Source organism: Sus scrofa, chromosome 6 (genome assembly GCF_054392235.1).
Source record: "Sus scrofa isolate SSC_HxYL_T2T_F1_AM1 chromosome 6, Sscrofa_HxYL_maternal_Yorkshire_Landrace_v2.0, whole genome shotgun sequence".
Classification (NCBI taxonomy): Eukaryota; Metazoa; Chordata; class Mammalia; order Artiodactyla; family Suidae; genus Sus; species Sus scrofa.
Window position 1 is genome coordinate 174401011 of NC_139388.1, and position 15950 is coordinate 174416960.

The window sequence follows — 15950 nt, forward strand, 5'->3', positions numbered from 1 at the left end:
TTTTCTTATTCCCTTATCCCTGATCCCCAAGGCGCGACTCAAGTGTCATCCTTTCCATAAAGTCTCCATTTCTCACCCAGGCCCTCTAGGCAGAACCAGCTTTTCCCCTCACCTCGCCTTCTGAGTCCCCACACTTCCTTTTAATGCAGCACCTATTAATACCTGATCGCACTTACTCATGTGCTTCTCCCTCTTCTAGACCGAGGGGAGGGTACCCTGTTCGATTGTGAATTCCCCATTTCCCTGACGTAGGGCTAGAACCCATGCGCAGTCAGCGAATGTTTGTTTAGGGAGTGAAAATAATTTCAGTCTGCACATAACAAAGGCTTTATAGCATTATTTTTAAAAAAATAGTAAATCGAAAGTGAACTTTAAATGTCATTGAACAAGATTTAACAGGAAGCATTTCGCTTTTAAAATCTGTGACATTGCAGTCAGTCATTCATTTCACTGACAGCCACATGCGATATAAAGGAGAAGACATAATCCATATTAGTAAGTAGTTCATAGTGAGGACTTACACATGTGCTCACACCTGTGCACACGCAAGGTACGAATATATTGTTACCATCTCAGCCCCCATCATGCTGTTTGCTGCTTAGTGAAGTAGAATCCCAGGATATCTTAGTCGTTTGCCTGGTTAACTCTGACCTGTGAATTCCCTCTCAGCTTGGAAGAGTTTCAGCTTCTTTGGTGATAAGGGCTCCGCCAGCCTTTCTGTTTGTACCCTGTAGGGAAGGAAGAACCCATCCTCCACAGGATAATTCTCATTGCTAGAGTTTCTTTCTGGCATCTGCTTCCCTGAAATGAGTGCTTTTCAAATACCTCCCGTCAAAAAAGAGTCACAGTTTGTGAAATCCCTGGTAACCGCCTCGGTAGAATGTACCCTCTATTACAGCAGCAGTTTTTACTTTTGTTCAGTGATGCATCCCCAGTACCTAGAATGGTGCCTGACAAATACAGATAATAAATGTTTATTGAATTAATAAACCTATATGAGCAGGATTCAGGACATTAATTCAATGTTTTATTTGTAGATTTACTTCCTTCGTAGACTATTATTGTGTATCTTTCATTACTGTTGCATAACCAAACCTTTCTCTCCATGGCACTGTTAAACTTTCTGAACCCCAGAATTCTTCACCTGTAAAAAAATATTGGTAACATCTGAGATGCTATGTATGAAAATGCTGTGCTGGGGCTGGTCTATGGTAATGGTAGATATTAGTGGAATCAGGAAAGGGATGAATTCGACAACCTCTGAGCCTTTTGCCATCCCAGAAATGCAAGTTTGTTTTCTTAGCTAACTTTATTTTTTTCATTATTATTATTTTTTTTGTCTTTTTGTCTTTTTTGTTGTTGTTGTTGTTGTTGCTATTTCTTGGGCCGCTTCTGCGGCATATGGAGGTTCCCAGGCTAGGGGTCGAATCGGAGCTGTAGCCACCAGCCTACGCCAGAGCCACAGCAACGCGGGATCCGAGCCACGTCTGCAACCTACATCACAGCTCACGACAACGCCAGATCGTTAACCCACTGAGCAAGGGCAGGGACCGAACCCGCAACCTCATGGTTCCTTGTCGGATTCGTTAACCACTGCGCCACGACGGGAACTCCTGTTTTCTTAGCTAACTTTAAACATCGTGATGAAATATACATAACATAAAATTTACCGTTTTAGCCATTTTAAAGTGTTCAGTTCAGGGGAATTAAGTGCATTCACGTTGTAGTACAGCCGTTACCACCATCCCTCTCTAGAACTTCTTTCGTCTTACAAAACTGAAACTCGTACCCGTTAAATGATAGCAAATTCATTTTTGTATGTTAGCTTAGGTGAAGCGTGATTGAAATAGTAAATCTGTAGCGGAAATACGTGTGTGTGTGTGTGTGTGTGTGTGTGTATAATAAAATCATATAAATGACTTTTCTGTGATCTGCAGTTTTAGATAATTTATTTTTAGTAATTCTTCACTGAATAATTGATATCTAGCCAGGGTGTATTTCATATTAAAGTATCAACCTCTATGTTAAAGTCATTTTGATGAACACATACATTTAAAAATTGACTTCTTGGAGTTCCCATTGTGGCTTGGTGGTGTAAGGACCTGACATTGTCTCTGTGAGGATGCAGGTTCAATCCCTCGCCTCTCAGCAGGTTAAGAATCTGCATTGCTGCAGGCTGTGGCACGGGCCGCAGATGTGGCTCTGAACCAGTGTTGCTGCGGCTGTGGCATAGTCCTCAGCTGCAGCTCCGATTCAACCCCTAGCCTGGGAAATTCCATATGCCACATGTGCGGCCATAAAAAAAAAAAAAAAATTAAAAACAAGTAAACATTGACTTCTTAATATGTACAATTTCTCTCTCATCACATAACTGTTTCTGAGCTTGGCAAAAAGACAAACTCTTTTGGAGGGCTTGCTCTGTGCCAAGCCCCAAGAATACTGACCAGCCTGGTAGTATTTTGCTCTGACCCTCTGTGACAGGCATGGACATAGGAGGTAGAGATCCACTTGGCGGTATTACCAGGGAGCCGTGACAGGGCAGTGTTTATCCTGGACCATGGGGAATAAACAGGAATCTCCCAAGTAGAGAAGGTGGGGAAAGTCCAAAGAGATGAAAGAATATGGCATGTTAATTATGTTTGATTGCCTTTTATGCCTTGATCTTTGAAGACTTTTAAATAAGATAGTGACAAGTTTTAGCTGATTTTTTTTTGCCACACCCACGGCACATGGAAGTTCCCAGGCCGGGGGTTGAAGCTGTGCCACAGCAGCGACCTGAGCCGCTGCAGGGACAATGCTAGATCCTTAACTTGCTGCACCACCCAGGAACTTCCTGATCTGCGTTTTAGAAAATTAATGCTAAAGTATAGATTGGAAGGGGGTGAAATCAGAAGCTGAAATTAAGTAACTGTTTTCATTGGTCAAGGTGAGAGAGAACGAATCTTAAACTCAGTATAGGAGCGGGGGAAATGGCCATTTTAGACGTAGAGCTGACAGAATTTGATAACCTATTGGATTTGGAGGGCACGAGAGAACAATTAAAGAGCAGTCCAGACTTCTGATTTAACCGGGTTGACGCTGCTAGAGAAGAAATATACTGCCTCAGGAAAGGAATAAAATAAAACTGGTCATTTAAAAATAGTAGCTAATGTCATAAAATACTCTAAAAACGTAGCCACTCTTATAATGCTTTGAAAATTTTTACAAGCTGTTAACTCCTTTAATGTGTAGAATTCTGTCAGATGCTGTATTCTGTTCCTTTAGGTGTTGAAATGGAAGATTATCTAATTCACTGAGTAACTCATGGTGATATTTAAAAATTAAGCATTTTGTAAAGTCCCCTTTTCTCGTTTGGGTATGACATTACAGGTTCCACTAGTTTGTGCCAGGAATTTCGCATATTCCTTCCCAGAAGTTTCTTTTTCATTGTCTTTTTGGAACTTACTGGGTTCCTTTGTGCCCAGTGCAGTTTGCTAATCATCTTGTTCATTTCGCCTTTTACCCCTGAGTCTGCCTTTCACTTTTCCCCTTTACTAGAGTAGCTTTTTTTTTTTTTTAATTGCATTGGTTGCTTTTATTTTATTTTATTTTTTGTCTTTTTAAGGCCACACCTGTGGCATATGGAAGTTCCCAGGCTAAGGGCCAAGTCAGAGCTGTAGCCGCCAGCCTACACCACAGCAATGTGGCATCTGAGCTGTGTCTGCAACCTACACCGCAGCTTCCGGCAATGCCGGATCCTTTACCCACTGAGCAGGACCATGGATCAAACCTGCATTCTCATGAATACTGGTTGGGTTTGTTACTGCAGAGCCACAAAGTGAACTCCTAAATATTGTTTTTTTTTTTTAATTACTTAATGAATTTTATTACATTTATAAATGTACAACAATCATCACAACCAAATTTTTACAGCAGTTCCATCCCAAGCCCTCAGTGCATCCTCCCACCCCCAACCTGTCTCATTTGGAAACCATAAGTCCTTCAAAATCTGTGAGTCAGTATCTGTTCTGCAAAGAAGTACATTGTGTCCTTTTTTCAAATTCCACATGTCAGTGACAGCATTTGATGTTGCTGTCTCATTGTCTGACTGACTTCACTAGCATGATAATTTCTAGGTCCATCCATGTTGCTAAAATGCTGTTCTTTCTTTCCTTTTAATGGCTGAGTAATATTCCATGGTGTGTATGTACCACATCTTCTTGATTCACTCCTCTGTCGATGGACATTTAAGTTGTTTCCATGTCTTGGCTATTGTAAACAGTGCTGCAATGAACACTGGAGTACATGTGTCTTTTCGAGTCATAGTTTTCTCTGGATAGATGCCCAGGAGTGGGATTGCTGGATCAAATTATAATTCTAATTTTAGTTTTCTGAGCAATCTCCATATGTTTTCCACAGTGGTTGTACCAATTTACATTCCCACCAACAGTGTAATAGGGTTCCTTTTTCTCCATACCCTCTCCAGCACTTACTGTTTGTAGACTTTTTGATGATGGCTATTCTGGCTGGTATAAGGTGGTATCTCATAGTGGTTTTGATTTGCATTTCTCTAATAATGAGTGATGTTGAACATCTTTTCATGTGTTTTTTGGACATCTGTATGTCTTCTTTGGAAAATTGTCTGTTTAGATCTTCTGCCCATTTTTTGGTGGGATTGTTTGGTTTTTTGGTATTGAGTGGTAGGAGGTGTTTATAAATTTGGGAGATTAATCCCTTGTCAGTCGATTCATTTGCAAAGATTTTCTCCAGTTCTGTGGGTTGTCTTTTCATTTTGTTTAGGGTTTCCTATGCTGTGCAGAAACTTTTAAGTTTAATTAAGTCCCATTTGTTTATGTTTGTTTTTATTGTCATTACTCTAAGAGGTGGATCTGAGAAGATGTTGCTGTCATTTATGTCAGAGAGTGTTTTGGCCTGTTTTCCTCTAAGAGTTTTATAGTATCTAGTCTTATGTTTATGTCATTAATCCATTTTGAGTTTATTTTTGTGTATGGTGTTAGGGAGTGTTCTAATTTCATTCTTTTCCATGTGGCTGTTTTCCAGTTTTCCCATCACCACTTATTGAACAGGCTGTCTTTTCTCCATTGTATATTCTTGCCTCCTTTATCATAGATTAGTTGACTGTAGGTGTGTGGGTTTAATTCTGAGCTTTCTATCCTGTTCCACTGATCTATATTTTTGTCTTTGTGACAGTACCATACAATTTTGATGACTGCAGCTTCGTATTATAGTCTGAAGTCAGGTAGCCTGATTCCTCCAGCTCCATTTTTCTTTTTCAGGATATCTTTGGCTGTTCTGGGTCTTTTGTACTTCCAAACAAATTTTGAAGTATTTTGTTCAAGTTCTTTGAAAAATGTCCTTGGTAATGTGATAGGGATTGCATCGAATCTGTAGATTGCCTTGGGTAGTATAGTCATTTTGATAATATTGACTTTTCCAATCCAAGAGCATGGTATGTCTTTCCATCTGTTTGTGTCATCTTTGATTTCTTTCATCACTGTCATAGTTTTCAGAGTACAAGTCTTTTGTCTCTTTAGGTTAGGTTAGGAGGAACCTCTTAGGAGGTTCCTAGGCTAGGGGTCCACTTGGAGCTACAGCTGCCAGCCTACCCTACAGCCACAGCAACATCAGATCCAAGCTGTGTCTGTGACCTACACCACAGCTCATGGCAACACCGGACCCTTAACCCACTGAGTAAGGGCAGGGATTGAACCTACAACCTCATGGTTCCTAGTTAGATTCGTTTCTGCTGTGCCACAACAGGAAAAAATCTACAATTGATACACAAACAAATAAGAAAAATCAACTCAAATACAACACTAAAGATAGTCATTAAACCACAAGACGAGAGAACAAGAGAGAAGAGAATAAAAAAAGAGCAACAAAAACAAATCTGAAACAGTTACTAAAATGGCCATAAGAACATACATATCAATAATTACCTTAAATGTTAATGGACTAAATGCCCCAACCAAAAGACACAGACTGGCTGAATGGATACAAAAACAAGACCCATATATATGCTATTGTCAAGAGACCTGGTTCTCTTCTAGGGACACATAAAAATTGAAAGTGAGAGGATGGAAGAAAGTATTCCATGCAAACGGGAATCAAAAGAAAGCTGGAGTAGCAATACTCATATCAGACAAAATAGACCTTAACTTGAAGACTATTTTAAGAGACAAGGAAGGACATTACATAATGATCAAAGGATTGATCCAAGAAGAAGATATAACAGTTATAAATATCTATGCACCCAACACAGGATCCCCACAATACATAAGGCAACTGCTGACAACCTTAAAAGGAGGAATCAACAATAACACAATAATAGTGGGGGACCTTAACACCCCACTTAACAGCAATAGACAAATCATTCAGACAAAAAATCAGTAAGGAAACCCAGGACCTGAATGAAGCATTAGACCAGATGGACTTAATAGATGTTTATAGGACATTCCATCCAAAAGCAGCAGAATACACATTGTTCTCAAGTGCACACGGAACATTCTCTGAGATTGATCACATCCTGGGCTACAAATCAAGCCTCGGTAACTTTAAGAAAATTGAAATCATATCAAGCATCTTTTCCAACCACAATGCTATACGACTGGAAACAACAAGAAAAATACTGCAAAAAACACAAACACATGGAGACTAAACAACATGCTCCTAAACAACCAATGGATCACTGAAGAAATCAAAGAGGAAATTAAAAAATACCTAGAAGCAAATGACAACAAAGATAATACAACATTCCAAAACCTATGGGACACAGCAAAAGCTGTTCTAAGAGGAAAGTTCATAGCAATACAAGCCTACCTCAGAAAACAAGAAAAAGTTCAAATAAACAACCTAACCTTACGTCTAAAGCAACTGGAGAGAGAACAGACAAGACCTAAAGTTAGTAGAAGGAAAGAAATCATAAAGATCAGAGCAGAAATCAATGAAATAGAAACGAAAAAAACCGTAGAAAAGATCAACGGAACGAACAACTGGTTCTTCGAAAAGATCAACAAAATTGATAATTAGCCAGACTCATCAAGCAAAAGAGAGAGAGGACTCTAATCAATAAAGTTAGAAATGAAAAAGGAGATGCAACAATGGACATCACAGAAATACAAAGGATCATAAGAGACTACTATATGCAACTATACGCCAATAAAACGGAAAACCTAGAAGAAATGGACAAATTCTTAGAAAAGTACGATCTTCCAAGACTGAACCAAGATGAAATAGAAAAGATAAACAGACCCATCACAAGAACTGAAATTGAAACCTTGATTTAAAAACTTCCAACAAATAAAAGTCCAGGATCAGACAGCTTCACAGGCAAATTCTATCAAACATATAGAGAAGAGCTAACAGCTATTTTTCTGAAACTGTTCTAAAAAATCACAGAGGAAGGGACACTCCCAAACTCATTCTATGAGGCTACCATCACCCTGATACCAAAACCAGACAAAGATACCACAAAAAAAGAAAACTACAGGCCAATTTCACTGATGAACGTAGATGCAAAAATCCTTAACAAAATACTAGCAAACCACATCCAACAATACATTAAAAGGATTGTACATCATGCTCAAGTGGGATTTATCCCAGAGATGCAAGGATTCTTCAATATCCGCAAATCCATCAGTGTGATACACCACATTAACAAACTGAGGAATAAAAACCATATGATCCTCTCAATAGATGCTGAAAAAGCCTTTGACAAAATCCAACACCCATTCTGATAAAAACCCTATAGAAAGTGGGCATAGAGGGAACCTATCTCAACATAGTAAAGGCCATATGTGACAAACCCAGAGCGAACATCATTCTCAATGGTGAAAAGCTGAAGGAATTCCCACTGAGATCAGGAACAAGACAAGGATGTTCGCTCTCGCCACTACTATTCAACACAGTTTTGGAAGTCCTAGCCACAGCAATCAGAGAAGTAAAAGAGAAAAAAGGAATCCAAATTGGAAAGGAAGAAGTAAAACTATCACTATTTGCAGATGACATGATACTATACCTGGAGAATCCTAAAGACTCTACCAGAAAACTGTTAGAGCTCATCCATGAATTTGGCAAAGTCGCAGGATACAAAATTAATGCACAGAGATTGCCTGCATTTCTATATACTAACAATGGGAGATCAGAAAGAAATTAGGGAAGCAATCCCATTTACCATCACATCCAAAAGAATAAAATACCTAGGAGTAAACCTACCTAAAGAGACAAAAGACCTGTACTCTGAAAACTACGACACTGATGAAAGAAATCAGAGATGACACAAACAGATGGAAAGACATACCATGCTCTTGGATTGGAAGAGTCAGTATTATCAAAATGACTATACTACCCAAGGCAATCTATGGATTCAGCGCAATCCCTATCACATTACCAAGGACGTTTTTCAAAGAACTCGAACAAAATATTTCACAGTTTGTTTGGAAGCATATATATGCATCGGTGCTGCTCTAAAAAGCAAACAAGAAAAAGAAAGATCTGATTGATGACCAAGTAGAGACGGCCTAAAGGTGGTCGTATGTGCGAGTGGGGGACTCCGAGAGGAGAGTATTGCTGGAAAGATGGCTTTGAAAGCATCTCAGTGGAGTGGCGAGCAGGGAAATCCCTATTTGAATGAGGAGATGATGTGAGGAAGTGAGGAGGCAGTGACTACAGCAACACTTAAAAGAAGTCTTTCCGAGAAGGAGCGCAGAGCAATGGAAAGGTGGGGCAGGAAGCGAAGGTGTGGACTGAGGAGAGAACTGGGGACGGTGTGTTTGTTTGGGGGTTTGTTGCGTTGGTTTTCTCTTTTTGCAGCACCCATGGCTTGTGGAAGTCCCTGGGCCAGGGATCAGACCCGAGCCGCTGCAGTGATCACACTGCATCCTGAACCTGCTGCGCCACAAGAGAACACCTGTTTGGGTTTTGTGTGTGTTTGTTTCGATGAGTTGGTGGAACAGTTAGAATACGGATACAAATGAAAGGAAATATTTGCTAAGTCACTAAGAGGATGAGAGGAAATGGGGTCTGAAGCAAAAATGGAGGGTGTGTTTACTGGTGAAGAACAGAGACGCTTCATCCACAGCAACTGGAGAAACATCAGAAAAAATGATAAATAAGTACATTCATTTATTCACCAAATTTTTTTTTTTTTCCGTTTCTTGGGGCACTCCTGCGGCACATGGAGGTTCCCAGGGTAGGGGTCAAATCGGAGCTGCAGCCACCGGCCTACACCACAGCCATAGCAACATGGGATCCGAGCCGCGTCTGCGACCTACACCACAGCTCACGGCAGCACCGGATCCTTAACGCACTGAGCGAGGCCAGGGATCGAACCCACAACCTCATGGTTCCTAGTCGGATTGGTTAACCACTGAGCCACGCCGGGAACTCCCATTCACCAAGTGTTAACTGAGCACCTGCTGTTAGACGATGCACTGGGCTTATCGCAGCAAACAAGGTCGAGCCTGAGGCATCCCGAAGTGGGTGGCACGTGGGAGAGGACCGTCCCTCACCTGCGTTTCCTTAGCGGATGTTGAATTCACATGAGAGGGAAGGCGAGGGAGGGACTATTTGGAGTATGAGGAAAGAGAAAGTATATGAATTTATTTTTTCTTAATCAGTCTTCTATTTTGAATATTTAGATGCCTTTTTGCCCCCGTTTTTTCATTATTATAAACAGTACTGCAGCTTTTTAAAGAAAACCTCTTCTTTTGGCATTTTGGATTATTTCCTTAGACCAGAATCTCAGAAGTGGACGCTTTTATCAGAAGCTCTGCTGTGCACTGTTAAGTTGGCGGTGTAAGGACTCTTGTGTTGCTTTCCTCGTGACTCTCCCTCTCTCCCTGCAGTGCTAGACTGGGGCGATGTTAGGAAACGCGGATGCGGCCACCTGCCAGAGTCCACACTCCAAGACCGAGGTAAGGAAGAGCCTCTGGGTGGCATGGAAGATTTCAGTCTGACACCTCGCACCAGAAAACCTTTGTTTTTAGACATCTGAATGTGAAAAGAACTCACTGGCTAAGCCATGAGCAGATATGATTTGTAGCGGTATCTGTCAAAAGCAATGTGCTTTGTTTTGAGCCAGAAATTAGGAAATTTAGATTCTGCGTTCAGACCATCCCAAATTAGCTTCACAGCTTTAGGCACAGTTATTTAGCCCCTCTGGATTTCCATAGTTTTAGAGCTTGGGCTTGAGAATAAAGCAAAATTGGTGGGTACTTCCTCAACTGCTCGTAAGAAACTCAGTATCTTTTAAAATGCGAGAGTGGAACTGCAATTGTTAAGCCCTCATTTTACCCCAGAACTTTGCTGTTGTTCATTTTGTTATGTTTGTCACGATGACTTATGCTGTGTGTAACTTTTTTTTTCTTTTTTTTTTAGTAGAAGCTACTGACATCCTGGAGCTAGGTAAGACATTTTTCGTGTGTTTCGGTTAAATATGGGGAGTTGCTAAGCCAGGGGTGATATTGTAACTAGAAAAGGACTCCATTCCACGCGTCTCTGTCTCGTGAGCTCGTGGACCCTGTGCTCTTGCCTGCCCGAGGAGCCCGTGTGCCATTCGTCTTTGCTGTTGCGTCGGACTCCTTATCCGGGGGCCACGGACCAAGCTGACGAAAAGGGGGGGGGCGGGCGGGGTTAATTACACGGGGCACAAGGAGGAAGGGGAACTGAGCCAAACTGGAGCCAAACTCCTTGAGAATCAGGGATTCTCATCCACTAAATCCAGAACTACAGCAAACCTCCACTGTGTGTACATCAGAATTTGGTGGGATCTTCCCAAGAGAAATTATTTCTTAGATACACTGAACGGAAGTTAAACCTAAATATTCCCTAAATGTTTAACTAAATAAAAACTGAACTATTAAAATATCAAATAGCAAGAGTCAGACTGACATTGCGTTTTCTTTTCATCCCTGCGTAGTGTGCTTCAGGCCTGGGATTTCAGAAACGAAACTGGTAGTATTTCTCAGTCAGTCTTCAGGGGTCTGACATGAGTGTCAGTCTTAACCTCATAAAAATCCAGCGTGTTCCTTAAAGATGACTATTCCGGTAACATTATCAATTCTTGCTGAAGTATTTTTACGTATTTTGTTGCTGTGACTTGCTGTGTTCAGCCTTAGTGTTACCATTTTCTATCTCCCCCCCTTTCCTTTCCTTTTCTTCACTTACTTTCACGGCCCACTGACGAAGAAGGTAGCACGCAGTAGGAGAACCCTGGACGAGGAGTCAGAACTCCCGGATTCTTTGAAAGCCGGTTTTGCCACTTAGTAACTTCGCGACACCAGTCCTGGGTTTTCTCGCTTGTGAGTGGGGTGACAATCCCAGGCGACCTGCGTCCCCGGGTTGTTAAGAAGATGGCATGAGCAGGTGCATGTGAAAACATCTTCGGAAGGCTCAAGCACGTCTCCGCTGGAGGATCCCTGTTTCCACTGTTCAGCAGCCACCCTCAGACTCTCAGGCAGATCGTGCGGCGTTCTTTGAAGGGAAGCAGTCTATGAGTATGAGCTAGAGGAACGAATGAAATGAAGTAATGCAGGTCAAGGGCCTGACGCTTGATAAGTAGTGAATGACGAGCCCTTTTTATTCTTCCTTGAAACTCTCCTCAGGCTTTCTAAGGTAGTGTGTCAAGAAAAGCACGGACGTGAGAAGCAGAGAGGTCTTGGTTCAGTCTCATTCCCCACCTGCCAAATTTGTGGCTTCAGGAAAAGGACTTAATCTTTCTGAGCCTATTTCTCCGTCTTTAAAATGAGACTGAAACCTGCCTTTCGGGTTCTAACGACTAGGGAAATACTGAATGTCTTGTGGCCGTCAGAAGGCCCTTAGCCGCAGCCGCTGTGTCTTGGGGTTTCTTGGTTGTACGAAGGATAACAACAATTCTAGTTCCGTGACACTTAAAAGGTATGTTGTGAATAACCTGTTTTGTTAACAGGGAATTGTGAAAACCGGATACTCAGTTTAACATAACGTATATAAGGCGATGTTAAAATTTGGGCATATGTTTTCCCTGGTGGGAGTAGAGGTAGCACTGCCAGGTATAGCCTCTGATAAATTAATTTTGCGTATTTCCTTTTCTTCATCAAGCATAGAAAGCAGCCGCAAAGACCAAATTGAAAGAAAAGTCAGTAAATTTTTTAATTAAAATATAGTTGATTTATAGTGTTTCTTCAATTTATGTTGTACAGCAAAGTGATCCAATCACACACGGTTCCCTGTGCTGCACAGTAGGGCCCCATTGCCCCTCTATTCCAAATGTAACAGGTTGCATCCAAAACCCCCGAACTCTCTGTCCATCCCGCTCTCCCCCACCCTACCCTGGGAACCACAGATCTGCTCTCCTTGGCTGTGATTTGTTTCTGTTGTTGTAGATATAGGGTCGTCTGTCCCATACTTTAGAATCCACAAGTTAAGCGATAATCATATGGTATTTGTCTGGTGTTCTGGCTTCCATCACTTAGTATGAGAATCTCTAGTTCCATCCATGTTGCTGCACATGGCATTAGTTTGCCTTTTGATGGCTGAGTAGTATTCCATTGCATATATGTACCACATCTTAATCCAGTCCTCTGCTGAGAGACATCTAGGTCGTTTCCATGTCTTGCCTATTGTGAATAGTGCTGCAACGAGCATAGGGGTGCATGCATTTTGTTTTTAATTCAATAAGTTTTTAGAATCTCAGAGTTTGGAGAGGCCCTAAAATAATCAGACTTGGTCCAGCATTTCAAAATCCAACATTTTGTGTTTCTTACAAAATGTATCTCTTTTTTTTTTTTTTTTTTTTTTTGTTGTTGTTGTTATTGTTGCTATTTCTTGCGCCGCTCCCGCGGCATATGGAGGTTCCCAGGCTAGGGGTCCAATCGGAGCTGTAGCCACCGGCCTACGCCAGAGCCACAGCAACGCGGGATCCGAGCCGCGTCTGCAACCTACACCACAGCTCATGGCAACGCCGGATCGTTAACCCACTGAGCAAGGGCAGGGACCGAACCCGCAACCTCATGGTTCCTAGTCGGATTCGTTAACCACTGCGCCACGACGGGAACTCCCAAAATGTATCTCTTGAACTTCCCAGCGTTGTGGGGATTTACGATCTTCCCAAGCAACTCGCTTCATATTTACACAAATATTTATTGGGCCAAAATCTGTTTCTTTGTCACTTCTGTTCGTCATGCCTATTACTTCTAGGGCCAGATGGTACAGGTTTAGCCAGTTTTTCCACTCACAAGCCTCTAGTTATTTGAAAGCAGCTCTAAGGACTGCCTTCTCACTGCCACTGTTACTTTTACCTAGATTAATTATTAGAAAAGCTTCCTAGCTTTAGTCTCCTGCCTCCAGCTTAACCTTCCCCAGTCTGTTCTTCATACTGCAGACAGTGACTCCGTCCCTAAACCCTTCCTGTAGTGTACGAGATTCTCTGAGTCCTGAACACAGCTTTTGTCTACAACTTCGCTTTTGAACTATTCTTTGTTTGCACAGTAGCCATCCGAGAAGATCCAGGTTTTAGAACTGCTCTTTCTCACTTCTGGGCCTTCGTACGTGCTCTTCCTTTTTGTCTGAAGCAACAACCAAAGAATACGCCCCTCTCCTCGGCCGACTCCCTGCTTGTCTTTTACGTCTTAACTTCGAAGCTCAGCGGTCCCTTCCTCCGGGGTCTTTCCACAAACACTGTCTCCAAGCGTAGCACTTGTCGCAGTTCGTTGCAGTTGGCCCTTTAGTCTCTGTTCCTCAGTAGACTGAGGCTCTGTGAGGGCAAGAGCAGTGTTCTGATCGTGACTGTGTCTCCAGCACAGGCATAGACACACACTGTAAATGTTTCCTGCGCAGGTGGCTGAAGAAATGGCTCTCAGACTTTGCTCTCTTATTCATGCTAAATGTTGTTTATTCCTTCAGCTGGCCTCGTGTAACATGGTTGTGCTTCTCTGTGTTTCTCTTTACGAGGCCACCCTTCGGGCTTCGCTTGGTTCTGTCCTTCTTAAAGCGTAGTTCCCAGAACTACACTGAGGGTCCTAGGTGTGATTGTAGTAACGCAGAAAGGTGTAGGACTTAGGAGCTTGCTGCTTTCCGTTCACTCACTTTTCATTCGCTAAACTTTATGACGCCTCTGTTAAGTTTCAGGCACTGGGTTAAACAGTGCAGATTTTAAAAATTCATGAAGGACACCCTCTATCCACAAAACGCTTGTGTAAATAATTATGATGTGATGCGACGCGTATGGAAGTGAAGGTTCATCCATAAGGTGTTGTAGGAGGTAGGGAAGCGGTGGGGCTCCTTCGGGGAAGACAGGTAAAGTCAGAAATTCTTTTTTTGGCTTGGCATTTTATTTTTAGATGATCCACTAAAAAGTAACAAGCTATTGCTCTAGAAGGCCTATGGACAATTTTGAGAATGAACTACAGTGTATCTCATAAGCTTAGCTTTGAATATTTTAGAATAACTGGGTTTTACTAAGTGCTGGCTCTGCCGCAAATTAGTAATCATTTGAAAGTGCCAAGAAGATGTAGGGTTAAGGGTTATGAAAGAAAAAAAGGACTGGATCTATTTAAATTGATCGTGAAATTACATGAAACGAAGTGCTCCTGGTGCTGGAGTGGAGTGCTGATGAAAGGAGTAGAAAGCGGAGTCTAGAACAGATCTAAGTGTATATAAGAAATTAATACCTAATCAAGGAGACAGTTCACATCGGTGGGGAGAAGATGACTCGCGCAATAAACGATGTTGAAGCACTTGGAATAAGAGGGAGAAGGGAAGCTACGTCTTTGCCTCATTTCTCATGAAATAAATTCCAAATAGATCACACATCTAAGTGTAAAAAAATGAAACCTGGGAAATCCTGGAAGAAAACATGGGTTACTGTTTTTAAAATATTGAAGTGAGGAAAGCATGATACAAAATCAAGAAGTCATAAAAGACAAGACGGAGAAACCTAAGGGCAAATCCTATCAGATAAGTGTCTTCAACATATATGATAAGGAACTAATATATCGTCAGTCGACAAAAAACTCTTAGAATCTGTGAGGAAACAAAAGAATACCTCAGTGAAAAATGGCAAAAATAGGATATAAACTAATAAGGCTTAAAATATCTTCAACTGTATTAGTAATCAGAGAATTACAAGTAAAAGTGTATTTTGTTTTTTCACTGATAGGATTTATCACAATTATAGAAATGGTTAAAAGTTTTAGTGAGGATGTAAGAAATATACTCTCATGCACTATTGGTAGGAATTATGTTTTGTATCAAAATACAAAATATGCGTACTCTTTGACCGGTAATCCCACTCTTAGGAATTTGCTCCAAGGACACAGTCTTAAAGATGTTGAAGCTATGTACACAAAGATATGCATCAAAAATCAGAAAACTCTTAAAACCATCGGTGCTGTTTAACTAGTACTGCTGTGAAGGTGTGTACATTATGATACGTATAAACAAGGGGACCCTTTGCCGACCATCGTCCTGAAGTTGAATTTCTGGCCGAAAGGCTGTGACTGTCTTTGTTGCTTATCAGTTGAACGAATAACTGAAATTACTCTAAACTTAGAAGATATTACATTATACTGTTCATGTTCACAGTAATCCTTGACCCAGGTATGGATTCGGTTTCCCTGTTCTGCATTCTCAAGGCGACCTGTGCCACCTCATTGACTTCAGCGGGTCACATTGGGCCAGACCATCGTGTCACTCTTTGCGTAATCCCGCTGCTTGTCTTAAACCGCAGGCCCCGTGAATCTCGGAGCCTTGTCTGTCTTGCTCCCGAACACTTAGCACAGTGCTTTCGTACTTAGAAGGACTTTAATAAACATTTATTGAATGAGTGAGTGTGCGTACAATCTTGGGAGATACTGTCTCTGTCTTTCAGATGAGTAAACTGATGCTTGGAAGGATTATGTAGTTTATTCGAGACAGTTATAGAAATAAGACTTCAACCAGTATCTTCTGACTCTCGATATCATATTCTTTCA

The 15950-nt window shown here is 41.5% G+C and overlaps 1 protein-coding gene across 50 annotated transcripts in view; it reads left to right on the top strand.

Moving 5' to 3' along the window:
• The window catches only part of SCMH1 (Scm polycomb group protein homolog 1), a 189468-nt gene that overhangs the window by 46460 nt on the left and 127058 nt on the right, over window positions 1-15950 (top strand). For 14 of the 50 annotated variants that reach the window (XM_084965529.1, XM_084965546.1, XM_084965522.1 and 11 more), the window contains 2 exons: window positions 9846-9914; window positions 10378-10404. Coding sequence is in view for 7 of the 50 variants with exons in the window: in XM_084965504.1 (XP_084821630.1) it covers window positions 9846-9914; window positions 10378-10404 (96 nt within the window). In the remaining 43 variants the exon portion in view is untranslated. Of the gene's footprint in view, window positions 1-9845; window positions 9915-10377; window positions 10405-10918; window positions 11047-11187; window positions 11896-15950 lie in introns of those variants that run through there. The other 36 variants (XM_021096944.2, XM_084965528.1, XM_084965545.1 and 33 more) reach the window with 10 other exon arrangements.